Below are 16,927 nucleotides of genomic sequence, written 5' to 3'. Positions count from 1 at the left end.
AGGGATTATCTGGACTTGTCCAATAAGAAAGGGACTGGAACAGGGAGGGATTATCTGGATTTGTCCAATAAGAAAGTCATTTTCATGCCCTATTGCAAAATGTTTTCAGTTGTGTTCCCTAATGAACAAGGCCCAGCCTTACTGTAAATATTTATTGCACGTTGAAATAAGACTTGACGGACACCAAGGTGAATGTACAGTAGGAGCACAATGCATCACTGCATTTGTTTTGTTAAACAAATGATTGAAGCTATTACCATTTTTGTTCATATTTTGTAAAGAGATCAAATATATAGTTTCGATTGCAGGAATAAAAATGCACTATTTCTCTATAACTAAATTGCTTTATTCCAAAACAAAGTGTTTGATAATGATTCAGTCAAAACACATTGACAGATATAAGTACACAAAATGAAGTTCATACACCTAGGTTTCTTAGTGTTAGATTCATGTTTTCTTAGTCCAACATTTATAGTTGATTGTAGCAGATAACATGCAATTTCAACCTTATGTCTGTATTGTCTTCCCACAGCCGCCGTCTCTCCCACACTCAGGGGGTGGAATTCCATGAGTCTGGCAAGCGAGATTAGTAGTCTGTCTGAACCACAAGAAATCCCTCTTTCCTTACATTCAGAAGAGGCTGACTCTAGGACACGTCATTGGTCTACTGCTGTTATCTGCACTTACACTGGTTGCATTCCAGTCTTTATGACAATTGCATATAAGTACACAACCACATTACATAAGATGACTTTGGGAATGAGCATGCACTATGGATTGATAGTGAACTCTGTTATGGTCTGAATATAAGTGCTGTGTTTGAGAAACAGATTGTACTTCGACTTGTTGATGGTATCAAAGCCCTATCCACATGACTCCTTTCTCAAAACCAAATCAGCATTACCGATAAATAATTTCCTTGTTTTGCCCTAGAATAAAAAAGTAAACACATTCTTGGACCTTTGTTTTGCCTTTAAAATCTATTTCTGCCTGTTCTAGAGCAGTGCCTGTCCCCTTCAGTTTGAGGTGCACCTATACTATGACTCACCTCTTTTTTTTTGGGGGGGGGGGGGGGGGGGGGGTGAAGAGGTGGGGTTTTCCAGACTATGGACAGGGACTCTGATTTCCTAGCTTCTGTGGGAAGCTGGTTCCAGCATTGGGGTGCCTGGGACAGAGAAGAGCTTTGACTGGGCTGTAAACTACAAGCAACGAGTTCTGTGCCTTTACATGTTAACTCATGGGGAATGCCAATTGGCTAATGGAAAACAAATTGTGTAAAAGTACAGCTATCATGCTCAAACAAATAATGGTGTTCCAAAACTATATTTAAAGATTGTTCATGAATAATATTTTGTTGCATTTAAAGGGCATTTCTTTAGCAGAGGTCAGCATGTTGGAGAAGTAGGGGCTCGGGATAATAGACTAGTTTTCCACTACTAATTACCAGTTGGGATGACCGTTCAAGTGGATTTTTCCCAGTCGTATGCTGCCATTTATTAGAGGTTATGAAACACAGCATCAGGCTTAGCCTTACATGGGCTAAGGTCAAGATTCATTACGATCACGCTTTGTTGACGACAACACACCTTTTAAAAGCAATGTTCAGTAGACCCGTCGCTGCATGTCAGCTCAAATCGGAAATTACTTTCAAAATGGCGATCGTATTGAATCCTGGCCGTAGGCAGAAATACAGACAATGGTACTCTGTTACTGTCTTGAAAAAAAACCATCAAAGATTCATATCAGAGTTTTATTCTGACATGTTCTTTCCCCACATATTGCTTTGGTTGAAAGACATTACGACCGATACAGAACAAATATGATACGTACAAATTAAGAGTAACTGGCCTTTTCAAGCACTTGTGCTCTTCTGAGCAAATATCTAGCTCTGATTGGTCGTTTTACATTACAGTAAAACAGAAAGGAAGCAGCATTCCATTTAGTTGAGTTGCCCTTGAATGTCTAGGTTCTAAACAGGTGCTTAACAAGACGAGGGAGTGAAAGCTCGGACCCAAATTCACAGTATAAATACATCATGAGTAACATCTCTGTACAAGCAGTGTCATCCACCATATAGAAACTAGTTATGTAACATGTTCTTGTGAACCACACGGTTGCAATTCAATTCAAGGTCTGTACGTGAAAGGACGCAATATTCAAGAGATTCCTTTACACATATATAGCATACTTGTAGGATAATTGATCAAATAAAAATCATGAGATGTATAGTCAATATCATGTTTGTTTGTAAAATTGTACCACTTTTGCCCAAAATGTAACAGAATCAGGCTGTAAATGCATATTGCTAGGAACTGTGCTGCCTCAAACACAGTACAATTCTATTGTACAAAAGACATGTCTTAATCAAAACAATAATGTTCCTGTGCATTTTGCTCATGAAATTTCATGCAGTCATTTCAGCACACATGAGCAAGTATTTCAGTTAATTATGAATCTTTCCGTAAAATTAGAAATAAGGTGCCACCTTTACAAGGTCTGAGACAAGACGGAGTTGAAATCCATGATTGTGTTTAAGTTTAGGATTATCAAGAAGAACTAAGGCTGCTTTTACCCAGGCAGCCCAATTCTGATCTATTTGGCAATAATTGGTATTTTGACAAACAGATCAGCTCTTTCACCAATAGTTGGGCAAAAGATCAGAATTGGGCTGCCTGTGTAAATTCGGCCAAGAGTGATTTAATCAGGAACCAGCTAATGCAGACCTCACACCCGACTCTGGAATATCCAGTGGCATTCCAACAGCATAGATAAAGGTTACTCGAGAGAATCTTCACTCTGACCTATGGGTACATTCACACTGCTCGCCGTAAAAATCTATGCAAGGAAGTAATTTCATTGGTCCTAGCCGGCAGAATCATTGATTAGAACCAATGAAATGGCTTCCTTTCTGGATGAGTCCCCCCCCCCCCCCTCAAGCTGTGTGAATGGAGCCTTAGTTTGGAATCCCTGGCTCGGACTCTACTGATGAGTATTTAAATAGGAAAGCTTCATGTATCTATACAGTAGAGTATATGTACATACCTTCAGACCAGTGGAGGCTGCTGAGGGGGAAACGGCTCGTAATAAATGGCCGGAACGGAACAAATGGAACGGTATCAAACGCCTGTAAACCATGTGTTTGATACTATTCTACACAGATTCCACTCCAGTCATTACCACAAGCCCTTTAGACATACATAAATATACTCAGCTGTGCACATATACATGTATAAGGGATGACTAGGTCAGCCATTAATGTGCTTTTTCACTGATGGTTTTTTCCCCACGATTTACCAATTAGTTCTCAAAAAGACTAAACAATTATATAAAAAAGGGACAAGTATTTACAAGCGCGGTTTACCATCTGAACATACATACATCTTGTAAAAATAGCCTTTGTGAAGCTGACGTTGAGTGGTCAAGTCACATCAGCTTATTAGCTGGTGCATTGTGGGACCATTTCCAACCCAATAAGGTTCACCAGAGCAGAAACACCATCTTCTCCCATTCACAAGCTTGAGGGCTGGGCCTGCTGTGGGCTCACAGTGAGCGAGGAGTGGGCAGGCTGGGGCTCGCAGTCTTTGACGTCGCCCGCATCGTCTCGCATGTACATGAGGAACAGAGTCACGGTGGCGAAGGTGGTGGCATTGACGGGGAACGCCCGGAGCAGCGTGGAGGTGAGGCCGTGCGTGAACACCCGCCAGCCCTCTCGCTTCAGGCTCTGACGCACACAGTCCGCGATGCCATTGTACTTGTTGTGGCCGCCCACGCCGTCCGCCTGGAGCCGGGACTTTATGACGTCCACAGGGTAGGTGGAGATCCACGAGGAGATGCCCGACATTCCGCCGGCAAACAGCAACTTGAGGATCATGTAGGGGTCATCGGGTTCGCAGCCCAGAGAGCGCGTCAGTACATCATAGGTCAGGAAGTAGATCCCGAAACCTGGTGTCTCGCGAACTAGAGTGGTCACCATTCCCCGGTTGATACCGCGGAAGCCCTCCTTCCGGTAGATGCGCACCAGGCAGTCCAGCGAGTTCTTGTACAGCTTCTGCTTGGACTTCCTCTCGCCCAACCCCTGCAGCTGCATGCGTGTCTTGGCCAGCTCCATGGGGCAGCAAATGACGCTCTGCAACGCGCCCGCCGACGCCCCGGCCAGGAACTGGTTGAGTGGCGTGTCGTGGCCCAGCCTGCGCATGGCATCGCCCTGGACACCGAACACGATGGCATTGATGAAGGTCAGGCCCATCATGGGGGAGCCGATGCCTTTGTACAGACCCGTCATCTGTGGAGAGACAGAAAGAGCGAGCGAGAGACAGAAAGAGCGAGCGAGAGACGAGGAGACAGAAAGAGCGAGCGAGAGACAGAAAGAGCGAGCGAGAGACAGAAAGAGAGACAGAAAGAGCGAGCGAGAGACAGAAAGAGCGAGCGAGAGACAGAAAGAGAGACAGAAAGAGAGACAGAAAGAGAGACAGAAAGAGAGACAGAAAGAGAGACAGAAAGAGAGACAGAAAGAGAGACAGAAAGAGAGACAGAAGGAGAGACAGAAGGAGAGACAGAAAGAGAGACAGAAAGAGAGACAGAAAGAGAGACAGAAAGAGAGACAGAAAGAGAGACAGAAAGAGAGACAGAAAGAGAGACAGAAAGAGAGACAGAAAGAGAGACAGAAGAGAGACAGAAAGAGCGTAATATGGTAATTTAAGTTGAATGAAGCTGAAGAACTTGGCACAAACACACATTAGTAGTAGTTTGCCACAGCCAAATCACACTTTCACCACAATAAATGTTGTTTAAGGACATACTCTTTATAAGGCAATACTATAAGGCTAAAATACTAAGCTGCTATTCCACTATAATACCGACAGCCTTAACCTAATACTTAACCGGCTCAAGTGACAAGGTGGTTCTCTTAATTTAGCCATGCAGCAGGCTTAACACCCCGATTGACCTTGGCTACTGATATGTCTTTCCCAACCTCCTCCCCCCCAGACTGGCCAATAGCCTCCCTGCTAGACTGACCTCTGTGTTGAAGCCATAGAGATAGATAGAGGACTAATCTTTACATACAGTATGTGCCATTATAGCGTCTGTGACAGCATTGGCAGCGCCATTGAGATTACAAGCCATATGAATTCCCACCCAGTTGACAACTTTAAAATGGTGGAAGCCCTCAATGGCGCTGCCCATGCTAAAACAGCCTTTTGGCCACTATCATTCTCTATGACTGAAGCACAAGACTAACAAGAGACCCTTCTGAGTAGAGCCCTGTTCTAACCAATGGTACAACAGTAGTTGGCGCTGCACAGAGCACATGGCAATGCCTCATGGCGCTGCAGTGCCAACCACCTCCAAAAACAAATCAATCAATTTGAATGAAAGGATTTCACCACTGGTGACTACCCACACACCAGGGTCCCCGTTAGCCGGTAATTGCCGGCTTTTGACCAAAATAAATTATATGAACAGACGATTTAAAAAAAATAATTTCTGGCCAAATTGACCGGCATAAAAAAAAAAATACAATCCCACTGCGAAAATAACGCTCTTAATTAATTGATGGAAATATCAGTCAATGTCAACACATTTGACCGTCATGCTTATAGGTCTATAGGTGTATTTTCAACAACATACCTAGACTATTTTGAGTGGAATATCACTTGTCAGACAGAGCTAGAAATGCTGCAGCTTCTCAGCTCGTTGCTGGTGGAGTGAAACATGCTTTTATAAGGCCAACAATTCTAACCGCAATCGCATGTCAACCGTTTATGACTTGATTCCGTAACGGTAGTGGTCGTACTCACCGACTCTTGCCGTACGATAGACTGGAAGCAGTGATATGTGCCGCGGTACAGAGGTCTGTCCACACTCTGAACTTGGAGTCGTACCTGAAAATGTAAGCCTCAATGTTAGCGAAAAAGCACAGAAGGCAATACCGCCACATTTAATAATAATAAATAAATCACACATAAAACGCATAGGAAAAGAGAATATACACAACAACAAAAAGGTTATTATTGTGTAATGTACTACAATATAAGAGTTGATTTGGGTGACAAAAGAGTAAAATAATGTTTTTTTTTTTAAAGTATTTTGTGCTACTAATTTAAAGTCTGGAAGACATTTTTATTTTATTTTTTCACAAAACAAAAGACGGGGGAGAAAAAGAAGACCTAGACCGTACTTACTAGCTAGGTCACATCCGTGCAGAGGTTGTATATCCCTCATCTAAAAACACAGTGACACTTATGCTGTTAAAGACAGCCCTCCCTGTTCAGGGATAAAACAAACAGTGTCCCTCCCTCCACATTTCTGTACTCAAAATATATATTTTTTAAAATAAAAAATAAAAAAGTTTGACTCAAATTGTCAAAATATGAAGTACAAATATCCTGATACATGTGTTATAACTTGTACACTGAGATTATTACGAGCCCACAGCAAAAATATTTCAAGATTCAGTGTCTGCAAATTACAGCTCTTAGAAGACTAATCGTATGAGAAGATAAACATTTCAGTATAAACCTCGTAAATTGTATCATTAAAACAATTAAACCTGATTATTAGGCTCAAAAATAGCCTCTCATGCAAACTTTATTGCCATGATTGGTATGACTTTACTAGAAATGTACTATCAAAAATACCTTGCACACTGCCTTAGAAAATATATGTTTTACCGGCAGGTTGGAAGTAGAATCTTGTATACAGGGGGATCCATAGCATTCAAAAATGCAAACCCCTAAAATGTGAAACGGAAAAACAAACACAGAAGAACACCTGCAGATACACGGAGTGTACAAAACAACCTGACCAGGTGAATGCTATGATCCCTTGTTAAAAGGGGAGGAGACAGGTTAATGAATCATTTTTAAGCCTTGAGATAATTGAGACATGGATTGTGTATGTGTGCACATTCAGAGAGTGAATGTGCAAGACAAAATATTTAAGTGCCTTTGAACAGGGAATGGTAGTAGGTGCCAGGCACACCAGTTTGTGTCAAGAACTGCAACACTGCTGGGTTTTTCACGCTCAACAGTTCTTTCAGTCGACATCTCACTATGGGACACGGCCCCTTTTGCGGGTCATTATTTGAAGCCTTATTCAAATCACTCCTAACAGGCCAATCAGAGCTGTGTGTGTACGCCCCGAGTGTCTTAACACACTGCACTGGTTTCCTCATTCTTAGTCCATCTGGTTACTAGCCCGTTAAGCAGCTTTATTCAGTAAACTAGCTCTCAACTTAACAGTTCATTTCGGTGTGGGTTACTACCCCAACACATAGCATTGAGTGGCTTGTTTTCTATTTTTCAGGAATGCTGCTAACTTCAGCTTCACTTTACCGAGTGAAGTTACCTCAGTTAGCAGCACTTTTTGTTGTCGGCTAGATACTGTACACCTGTTACCTGGCATACACACAATTGGCGTCGTTAGCTAGCTGCACTGCTTTAGCATCCTGCTAATAGCAGGTTCCCACAAATTTTAGCTACTTCTACCCGGGGTCTCTAGCTCTGTCTGTTCCCACTTTCGGAGTTAGCTAGCTGAACTTTCGAGTATCTTGGCTAGTTAGTGGGCTAACGGCACCACTGATGTTTTAGCTAGCAATCTCTGGGCTAAAGCCCCATTCGGTTTGTTTGGCTAGTATGAGCGTTTGTGTTTCTTCAGTGTGTTACCCCAACATTGATGCACCATCCTTTTTTTCATTCCCCTGTGAAAGATAAACCAGCCGTTCGTTCTACCTCAAGTTACTTGGTTTACAGACCGAGTCGGCACTTTGTATCCCACGCGACGGCTCGGCTAGCTGGCTATCAACACTCAGGTAAAGAAAGCCAGCTAATTCACTACATTGAAAGTATAAAGATGGCATTTATTTCTCACCACCCTGGTAAATAAAGCTGTCTGTTTCTGTTTACCTGGCTCAAGCTCACATTACCCAGTGTCTCTCCCAACTTCCCATTGTAGTAGCAGCGTGTGGAGTGGCTAGCTAGCCCCCCAGTAATTCCATTTGCTTTTGTCCGTCCTGTCGAAACGCAATGTCAACAGGCTTACCGGCAAAGTCGTCAGGGAAGGGAGAGAAAAAGCAGCAAAAGCCTAGCAACGCTCACCCTGGCAACTGCAGGCATTACATGTCCGGGACATATTCCCATACGCTCTGTACTACCTGCCTCGGCGTTGAATACGCTATGGAGGCTCCCATCGACCCCGCTAGTTGTGTGCATTTCGCTCAGCTGGACTCCAGTGTCCTTAGACGTAGAGTGAAGTACATGGAAAGTATTGCCCAGGCCTCATACCTGCGTGAGGACAACTCCGTTGACAACAAAGTCCCAGAGGAGGGAGAAGCTACTAAAGGCATCCCCTCAGTCTGCGCTTCAGGCTGATTCAGAGAATCCCCACTTTTACCAGGGGGAGGACCTTAATGCCGACAAATCTGGATGTGAGGACGACGGCATGCCTCTTGCCGCATTAGGCAGCACCCTTTGACCAGCTGATGGATTACACCACTGAAGAATTTCTCCTCTGCTCAGTTTGTGCTACCCAGACAGACTGAAGAGGTAGGGCAGGAGTCAATAACTGACCTCCTTTCTTCGAGGCAATCAGATGCGCTGCCCTACCTGAACGAACAGATCGATCCCACCAGGCTGTTTGGACCAGCCATAATCGGAGATACAGGCCAGGTTAAGTTCTAAGAAAAGGAGACTGAAGTGCTGGGCTCCCTGTTACCACAGAAACAAGCCCTGAATCCCCAGAAGCCCACATTCACCCAGGTCTTCACTAGGAGTCCTCCCTCCCAGAACTGGAGGATCCCCAAGAAGTTTCAGCCTCCTCTGGCAGCTCTGACCCTGGGACAGACAGTCAGCTCACCAGCAACGCGGTGCCTCAGGGCATCACTCCAAGCAATTAGCAGTGGAGACCCCCATGGCGCCATCCGGAGGGAAGGGGAAGAATCGGCACACCTAGCGCAAGGCGCGGGGGCTCGATGAGCTGGCAGAACTCCTCCGACGACCATAGTCTCCTCTGGAGTCCTGCTGCAAGTCACAAAAGCTTGTTTACACACGGCATAGGTGTAGCACAGGAGCCAGCCAGCCCCCCCCCCTCCAAACAACGCCTCTCCCATTGGAGGCTATCGCCAAGGCGTACAGTTGTTGGGGATTGCAGTCTCCCTTGGGTGTCAGAACATTCCACTAGAGGAATTGTCACATAATGGGCACTGTTCAGAGGCATCTCCATCTTTGTGCGGTGGCTAGTTGGGCTTCCCCTTGGTGAGGTTCTATCGCCTGGACGTTAACTGCGCCCTCCCTGCGCAGTCCTTGGCAGTGGAGCAAAGTAGGATGGATCAGGCACATTACCATGTACCACAACAGGATTCTCAGAAAACGGGAAATGGGCTATTGGCAATCGGGGCATTTTGCAAGTGTTCCATAGTGAGATGTCGAACCGAGTTGACTTGTGTAAGACGTAGTTCTTAGAATGAGGAAACAAGAGCAGTGCAGAGTGTTATATAGACACATGGGGCATACACCCACAAAGCTCTGATGGAATAAGGCTTCAACCAATGACCCGCAAAGAAGGCGTGTCCCATAGTGAGAGGTCTCCCTCGTCTCCTTCAAAGAACCGGGGTTACATAACGTAATCCAAAGTTTCCTGTGTGTATTAAGAATGGTCCACCACCCAAAAGGACATCCTGACAACTGTGGGAAGCATTGGACTCAACATGGGTCAGAATCCCTGTAGAACTTGACACCTTGTAGAGTCCATGACCCAATGAAGTGTATAACTCCACTGTTTATTTACAGAGCTTTCCAATGACCTATGCCGTCACAGCCCCAACATATCATGTGGCTTAGGCGTTAGTGAAAACTATATTTGGGTTATGCATATGATGAGTGTAGGGGTCAGCTGAGCTTGAGGCTATCACTCACTCATACAAAAAAAAAGGGAATAGCTTGAAATGTCATCTATAACAGACAGAAACCTGGCATGCTTCTGGATCAGTTAATTGTTTGTTGTGTGCACATTGTGGGTCTGATACGGTTGCTCAGCAAGCCTCAACATGCACTGCCAACATGCCATGCATAGACAACAGCTCTTTAGCTCTGGTCCATGAGCTAACTAGGAGGAGATGTCTGTTCCGTTCCAAGAACAGATTGGGTTGCAGTAAGACACCGGGTTAAGAATGTTATGTGCTCTACTTTTTAAACAGCAGTGTGTAGATATGACTCTAGGTCAGAAAACCAGCCAAAAACCCACGTGTGTGTGGGGTCTGGAAAAAAGTGCAGTTTGCTATATGCAAGTAATAGCCGAGAAATGCGGTTCCTGAAACGTTTTGATTGGGAGAGAGCATGAATATTTCATACTTTATCAAACACTTTGGGTCATCTCTTCTATATTCAAACATGCCCTTTCGAGGAGCCTGGATAAACACCACAGTAGCTAAATAGGAATTACATTTCAGTGTGATTTCTAAGAAAAAGATAACACATGCCAGGCAATTGCCAACCAGATAAAACATAAACCCACCTTTACAGTGTCAAAAGGATGCCCGACCAAGACACCGGCAGCACCTGGAAATGACAAAGATGAACAATTAAATCAGCACTTTGCTTGTTGGAGGAGGTTGATAAGTAACGTGGTCTAAAGCTATGTGAAACAATTACAAAACCTGACAACTTGGAGAAAGAGTGGTAACTAAGTACAAGTATAGGTACAGTAAACAGCATGGAGACACTGTTTAATACTCAGTCTTTGAGCCTAGACCTGATGCAAGTTACAGCACTTTCAGTGGTGGTGGGTGCATGTTTGAATATCAAGTGCATTACACAAGAACAAACAGTCTTCTCTGGACTGCCCATCAGCTGTTCACGTGTCCTTAACATTGCTTAGCAATACTGTGTGACACCACCTGTACATCACAGGATAAAACCCTACCTAGGGCTGTTTCAGGTTAGGGGCACTTGTATGTGTTCTGGCTTGGTGTTTGAGTGAAGCAGTGGTGAATTCATGTAATTTTCAAGAAACCAGTTTTATAACATGAGTTACAAAACCCATGATGCATCTGAAAAAAAAAAATCAATGGTCATTCTGTGTGTGTTGTGATACAAACATAACCATGTCACTGCACCTGCACAATTTCATACACAACCAATACAATTTTAGATTTTTAAGGACTAAGATGTTTCGTTTTTGGCAAAGTGTCAATTTTTTTGTGTGTTTGCCTGAATTATTTTAAATTTTCACCCCAAATTTACATTATTGAAATTCACCCAGACTCAATTCGCAGGTCATTTAACTTCAGAAAAACCTAACTTATTTGAATAAAACAAAATATGTTGCTGTAGTTCGTCCAAATATATTTTGTGATTCTAAGAAATCAAAACAGGTTTAGCCAGCTAAGCACATTTAATATAGGATTTCACAACAATGGGGGCAAGAACGTGTGTTAGACAATGAACAGTACTCTGTAATTTTCCATTCATGAAACGTACATTTTTTGGGGGCAAACTTACGCCATCACTAGGAACATTTCTGCATTGGCCAACTAACTTTGCTAGCCAAACTCATGAATCATTCATTCAAAGCGTTTCCAACCTGATGCATTTTGCAAGCCCTTTACATGACTCCGTGCTGCCACGTAGCAAGCATTGAAGCAATCTATCCATGGGTGTGCTTTCTAACTAACGTTAGTTAACTTACCTCCTATGCATCCTGCTGCAAAGTCCAATATAAAGTCCATTCCCTCAAGGAGTCTTTGAATTAGTCAAAAGTTAGCTATCAATGAGCCTGTATTTCTCCGTAGCACACGGGGCTATCTAATTCAAAGTTCAGGCTTGGTCCAAAAGCTAGCTACAATCTTGTATCGCTTCAAACTTGACGAATAATTTAGTTAACGATCAGGGTCGACCTGTAGTTTGATGGCTGCATCTGTAACGTTAAAGAATAGCTGAATTGCTAGCTACAGTAACGTTAACTAGTTCCCGTCTCCTCTTGAATAAAAGCGAGTTTGCGAAGGGCTGTTGATAACACTACCTACATGAGCTCCTGAATAAGACAGATAGCTAAGTAGCTTAATGTGTATGATTTGATTATTGAATTGAGGCGCTCCTAAAGTTCACTACCTCGCTACCCCCCACCAGCTGTCTTCTTCCTTCCGCACGTTGTTTCTATTTCTGACTGTATCCCGTGAAATTCAAAGCCCCTTTTAACTAAGCATTTAGCCCAATCAGATCACTGTGATGAAGACAACACCCCTACCGCCCCGCACGCTGATTGGCTCCAGTCGATTTTTCACGGGTTGTGATCAAAAGCTCTGACCACAGTACTTTCTGATCCAAACAACTGATTTATGATCAGCTCTCCCCTTACCTAGTCTAACCATTTACTCCTAGTACCCTATAGTACCCAAGTATGCAAAACAGACCCTAAACCAGATGTTACGGGCAAAATATTGTAAAATATTAACCAAGACAAATGACATGCAAGATTGCAACGTCTGTAGCATTTTAGACATTCTGAAAAAACAATCTGGGAAAAAAAACGGACTGTATGTTAACATAAAAAATATATGCTTATTGTTGCACTTTTATTTTTTTGAGCTGCAAAAATATTTACATTGTAGCTAGTTTATATTTGCATATTCAGCTGTATTCTTGAAAGTGGCCAAAGGTACTTACATTTTTTAGGTTTTATACTATAGTTTCTTTATACTTCTGTGAATATTTGTTGGTGTATTTTATCCATTGGGATGTTGAGGCATTGGGGCATTTCAACAGTGCTTGTTTGTATACCTACCAGACGTGTAATCCTTTTGGCTTATACACCTACAGTAAGACTTCTTGAGTCACTGATACCTGACCCTCCTCTGCTTGCCATGCCCATGTTTTCATAACTGGTATCATATTTTATCACTTGAGAGATAGGAAGAGAGAGGGGGGAGAGACAGAGAGAGAGCGAGAGAGAGAGAGAGAGAGATAATGTTTTTCTATTATATTGTTTATTTCACTTTTGTTTATTATCTATTTCACTTGCTTTGGCAATGTAAATATATGTTTCCCATGCCAATGAAGCCGTTTGAATTTAATTTAATTGAGAGAGAGAGAGAGAGAGAGAGAGAGAAAGGGAAAACCCTGGTTGAATCAATGTTGTTTCCATGTAATTTCAACAAAAACATTTAATGTGAAGTTTCTATTTGTATTTGTATTTACTATGGATCCCCATTAGCTGCTGCCAAAGCAGCAGCTACTCTTCCTGGGGATCAGCAAAATTAAGGCAGTTTATACAGTTTTAAAAACATTACAATACATTCACAGATTTCACAACGCACCGTGTGCCCTCAGGCCCCTACTCCACCACTACCACATATCTACAGTACTAAATCCATGTGTATGTATAGTGTGTATGTTACCGTGTATGTGTGTATACATGTGTCTGTGCCAATGTTTGTGTTGCTTCACAGTCCACGTTTTGAATCAATGTGGAAAACTGATTGGATTCACACATATCACAAGTCCGCAGGGCCAGACGAATTATCAGGACGCGTACGCAGAGCATGCGCTGACCGCCTGGCAAGTTTCTTCACTGACATTTTCAACCTCTCCCTGACCGAGTCTGTAATAACTACATGTTTCAATCAGACCACCATAGTTCCTGTGCCCAAAAACGCCAAGGTAACCTGTCTAAATGACTTTCGCCCCATAACAATCAGATCTGTAGCCATGAAATGCTTTGAAAGGCTGGTCATGGCTCACATCAACACCATCATCTCAGACACCCTGGACCCACTCAAATTCACATACCTCCCCAACAGATCCACAGCTGACGCAAGCTCTATTGCACTCCACACCGCCCTCTCCCATGTGGACAAGAGTAAAACCTATGTGAGAATGCTGTTCATTGACTACAGCACAGCGTTCAACACCATAGTGCCCTCCAAGCTCACCAGTAAGCTCAGGACTTCCTGACGGACAGCCACCAGGTTGTAAGTGTAGGCAACAACATATCCGCCACGCTGTCCCTCAACACGGGGGCCCCTCAGGGGTGCTTGCTTAGTCCCCTCCTGTACTCCATGTTCACCCACGACTGCGTGATCGGCATGACTCCAACACATCATTAAGTTTGCTGACGACACGATGGTGGTAGGCCTGATCACCGACAATGATGAGATAGCCTACAGGGAGGAGGTCAGTGACCTGGCAGTGTGGTGCCTGGACAACAACTTCTCCCTCAATGTCAACAAGACAACGGAGCTGATCGTGGACTACAGGAAGGCCGAGCATGCCCCGATCCATAATGATGGGGCTGCAGTGGAGCTTGTCGAGAGCTTCAAGTTCCTCGGTGTCCAAATCACTAAGGAATTAACATGGTCCACAGACACCAACACAGTCACGAAGAAGGCATTACAAAGCCTCTTCCTCCTCAGGAAGCTGATCAGATTTGGCATGACCCCTCAGATCGTCAAAAAGTTATACAGCTGCACCATTGAGAGGATCTTGACTGGCTGCATCAGCGCTTAGTATGGCAACTGCTTGGCACCCAACCGCAAAGCGCAGAAGCCAACCACAAGACATAGACTGTTCTCTCTGCTACTGCACGGCAAGCGGTACCCATGCACCACGTCTGGAACCAACAGGACCCTGAACAGCTTTTACCCCCCAAACCATAATGAGACTGCTAAACATTTGACCAAATAGCTACCTGGACTATCTGCATTGAACCCTTTTTGCACAAACTCTTTTGACTCATCACATACTCTGCTGCTACTGTTTATTAACTATCATGTTGTCTAGTCACTTTACCCCTACCTATATGTACATATCTACCTCCATTACTTTGTACCCCTGCACGTCGATTCCGGTACCCTGTGTATATAGCCAAGTTAGTGTTACTCATTGTGTAATTATTCCTCGTGTTATTCTTTTTCTATTCTTTCTCTATTTGTCTCTCTGCATTGTTGGGAAGGGCCCGTAAATCAGCATTTCACTGTTAGTCTACACCTGTTGTTTTCTCTCTCTCTGCATTGTTGGGAAGGGCCTGTAAATCAGCATTTCACTGTTAGTCTACACCTGTTGTTTTCTCTCTCTCTGCATTGTTGGGAAGGGCCCGTAAATCAGCATTTCACTGTTAGTCTACACCTGTTGTTTTCTCTCTCTCTGCATTGCTGGGAAGGGTCCGTAAATCAGCATTTCACTGTTAGTCTACACCTGTTGTTTTCTCTCTCTCTGCATTGTTGGGAAGGGTCCGTAAATCAGCATTTCACTGTTAGTCTACACCTGTTGTTTTCTCTCTCTCTGCATTGTTGGGAAGGGTCCGTAAATCAGCATTTCACTGTTAGTCTACACCTGTTGTTTTCTCTCTCTCTGCATTGCTGGGAAGGGCCCGTAAATCAGCATTTCACTGTTAGTCTACACCTGTTGTCTACTCTCTCTCTGCATTGTTGGGAAGGGCCCGTAAATCAGTATTTCACTGTTAGTCTACACCTGTTGTTTTCTCTCTCTCTGCAATGCTGGGAAGGGCCTGTAAATCAGCATTTCACTGATAGTCTACACCTGTTGTCTACTCTCTCTCTGCATTGTTGGGAAGGGCCCGTAAATCATAATTTCACCTGTTGTTTATGAAGCAGGTGACAAATACAATTTAATTTGGTACTTATTATAATGACAATACTGCGTACATTTATTTTCGCAAATACAGTATTGCAATTGTTTGGTCTACTGTTACAATTGCTTTGTCTAAGCAGGTCCTGATATCCTAACTCATAGCATCCTTGAATCCTGCTAGCCTAAACTCACAGCACCAGTTGTTCTTTAAATATTTTGTAAAGTTAGTGTGGGAGAGGTGGGAAAATTATTGTTATCGATCAATAATGACAAACTTCCTAGCGTTGTCAAATTAGATGGAAAGCTACTGAGGATGGTAGCTGACTCTATAGACACTCCTGACATTCAAATCTTTAATCTGATCTGAGAGGAAGGTCTTTGTCCTCAGGCCTGGAGGGAGGGAAGCCAAAGTCATTCCTCTACCCAACAGGGGCAAAGCAGCCTTCACTGGTTCTAACAGCAGACCTATCAGCTTGCTGCCAGCTCTTAGCAAACAGTTGGACAAAATTGTTTTTGACCAAATACAATGCTACTTCTCTGTAAACAAATTAACAACAGACTTTCAGCATGCTTATAGAGAAGGGCACTCAATATGTACTGCACTGACACAAATGACTGATGATTTGTTGAAATAAATTGATAATAAGAGGATTGTGGGAGCTGTACTGTTAGATTTCAGTGCAGCCTTATATTATTGACCATAACCTGTTGTTGAGAAAGCGTATGTGTTATGACGTCTGCCATATCGTGGATTCAGAACTACAGCTGAAGTCGGAAGTTTACATGTATTTCAAGGCCTACCTTCAAACTCAATGCCTCTTTGCTTGACATCATGGGGAAATCAAAAGAAATCAGCCAAGACCTCAGAAAAAGAATTGGAGACCTCCACAAGTCTGGTTCATCCTTGGGAGCAATTTCCAAATGCCTGAAGGTACCACATTAATCTGTACAAACAATAGTACGCAAGTATAAATACCATGGGTCCACGTAGCCGTCATACCGCTCATGAAGGAGACGCGTTCTGTCTCCTAGAGATGAACGTACTTTGGTACAAAAAGTGCAAATCAATCCCAGAACAACAGGAAAGAACCTTGTGAAGATGCTGGAGGAAAGGAGGTACAAAAGTATCTATATCCACAGTAAAACGAGTCCTATATTGACATAACCTGAAAGGTCGCTCAGCAAGGAACAAGCCACTGCTCCAAAACCGCCATAAAAAAAGCCAGACTACGGTTTGCAACTGCACATGGGGACAAAGATCGTACTTTTTCAGAAATGTCCTCTGGTCTGATGAAACAAAAATAGAACTGTTTGGCCATAATGTTCATCGTTATGTTTGGAGGAAA

The 16,927-nt window shown here is 43.4% G+C and overlaps 1 protein-coding gene across 6 annotated transcripts; it reads right to left on the bottom strand.

Annotated features, from left to right (window-relative positions):
* Positions 1-324: 324 nt before the first annotated feature.
* On the bottom strand, positions 325-12,179 carry LOC106560243 (mitochondrial basic amino acids transporter). Of its 6 annotated transcripts, none has more exons than XM_014123039.3 (6): positions 11,683-12,178; positions 10,510-10,553; positions 6,639-6,733; positions 6,183-6,222; positions 5,799-5,882; positions 325-4,282 (listed from the first exon to the last, which is right to left on the bottom strand). In XM_014123039.3, the coding sequence occupies exon 6, from the start codon at positions 4,280-4,282 to the stop codon at positions 3,509-3,511; it is 774 nt and encodes a 257-aa protein (XP_013978514.1). In that variant the 5' UTR covers positions 5,799-5,882; positions 6,183-6,222; positions 6,639-6,733; positions 10,510-10,553; positions 11,683-12,178; the 3' UTR covers positions 325-3,508. The 6 variants fall into 6 exon arrangements, with proteins under 6 accessions (XP_013978514.1, XP_013978681.1, XP_045570186.1 ...); XM_014123206.3 differs by having other exon boundaries at positions 6,672-6,733; XM_045714230.2 differs by lacking the exon at positions 6,639-6,733.
* Positions 12,180-16,927: the final 4,748 nt, after the last annotated feature.

This window comes from Salmo salar, chromosome 01 (genome assembly GCF_965601325.2).
Source record: "Salmo salar chromosome 01, fSalSal1, whole genome shotgun sequence".
NCBI classification, from domain to species: Eukaryota; Metazoa; Chordata; class Actinopteri; order Salmoniformes; family Salmonidae; genus Salmo; species Salmo salar.
The sequence above is the reverse complement of the archived record's forward strand: the minus strand, read 5'-3'. Positions and strand labels throughout refer to the sequence as shown.

Bases quoted from the DNA above. Each gene is read 5' to 3' on its own strand.
- LOC106560243 (XM_014122948.3), bottom strand. From the start codon at position 11,722: ATGGACTTTATATTGGACTTTGCAGCAGGATGCATAGGAG. The intron at 10,554-11,682 runs GTAAGTTAACTA...TGTCATTTCCAG, and splicing joins TGCAGCAGGATGCATAGGAG to GTGCTGCCGGTGTCTTGGTC. The intron at 4,283-5,798 runs GTGAGTACGACC...GTCTCTCCACAG, and splicing joins CTATCGTACGGCAAGAGTCG to ATGACGGGTCTGTACAAAGG.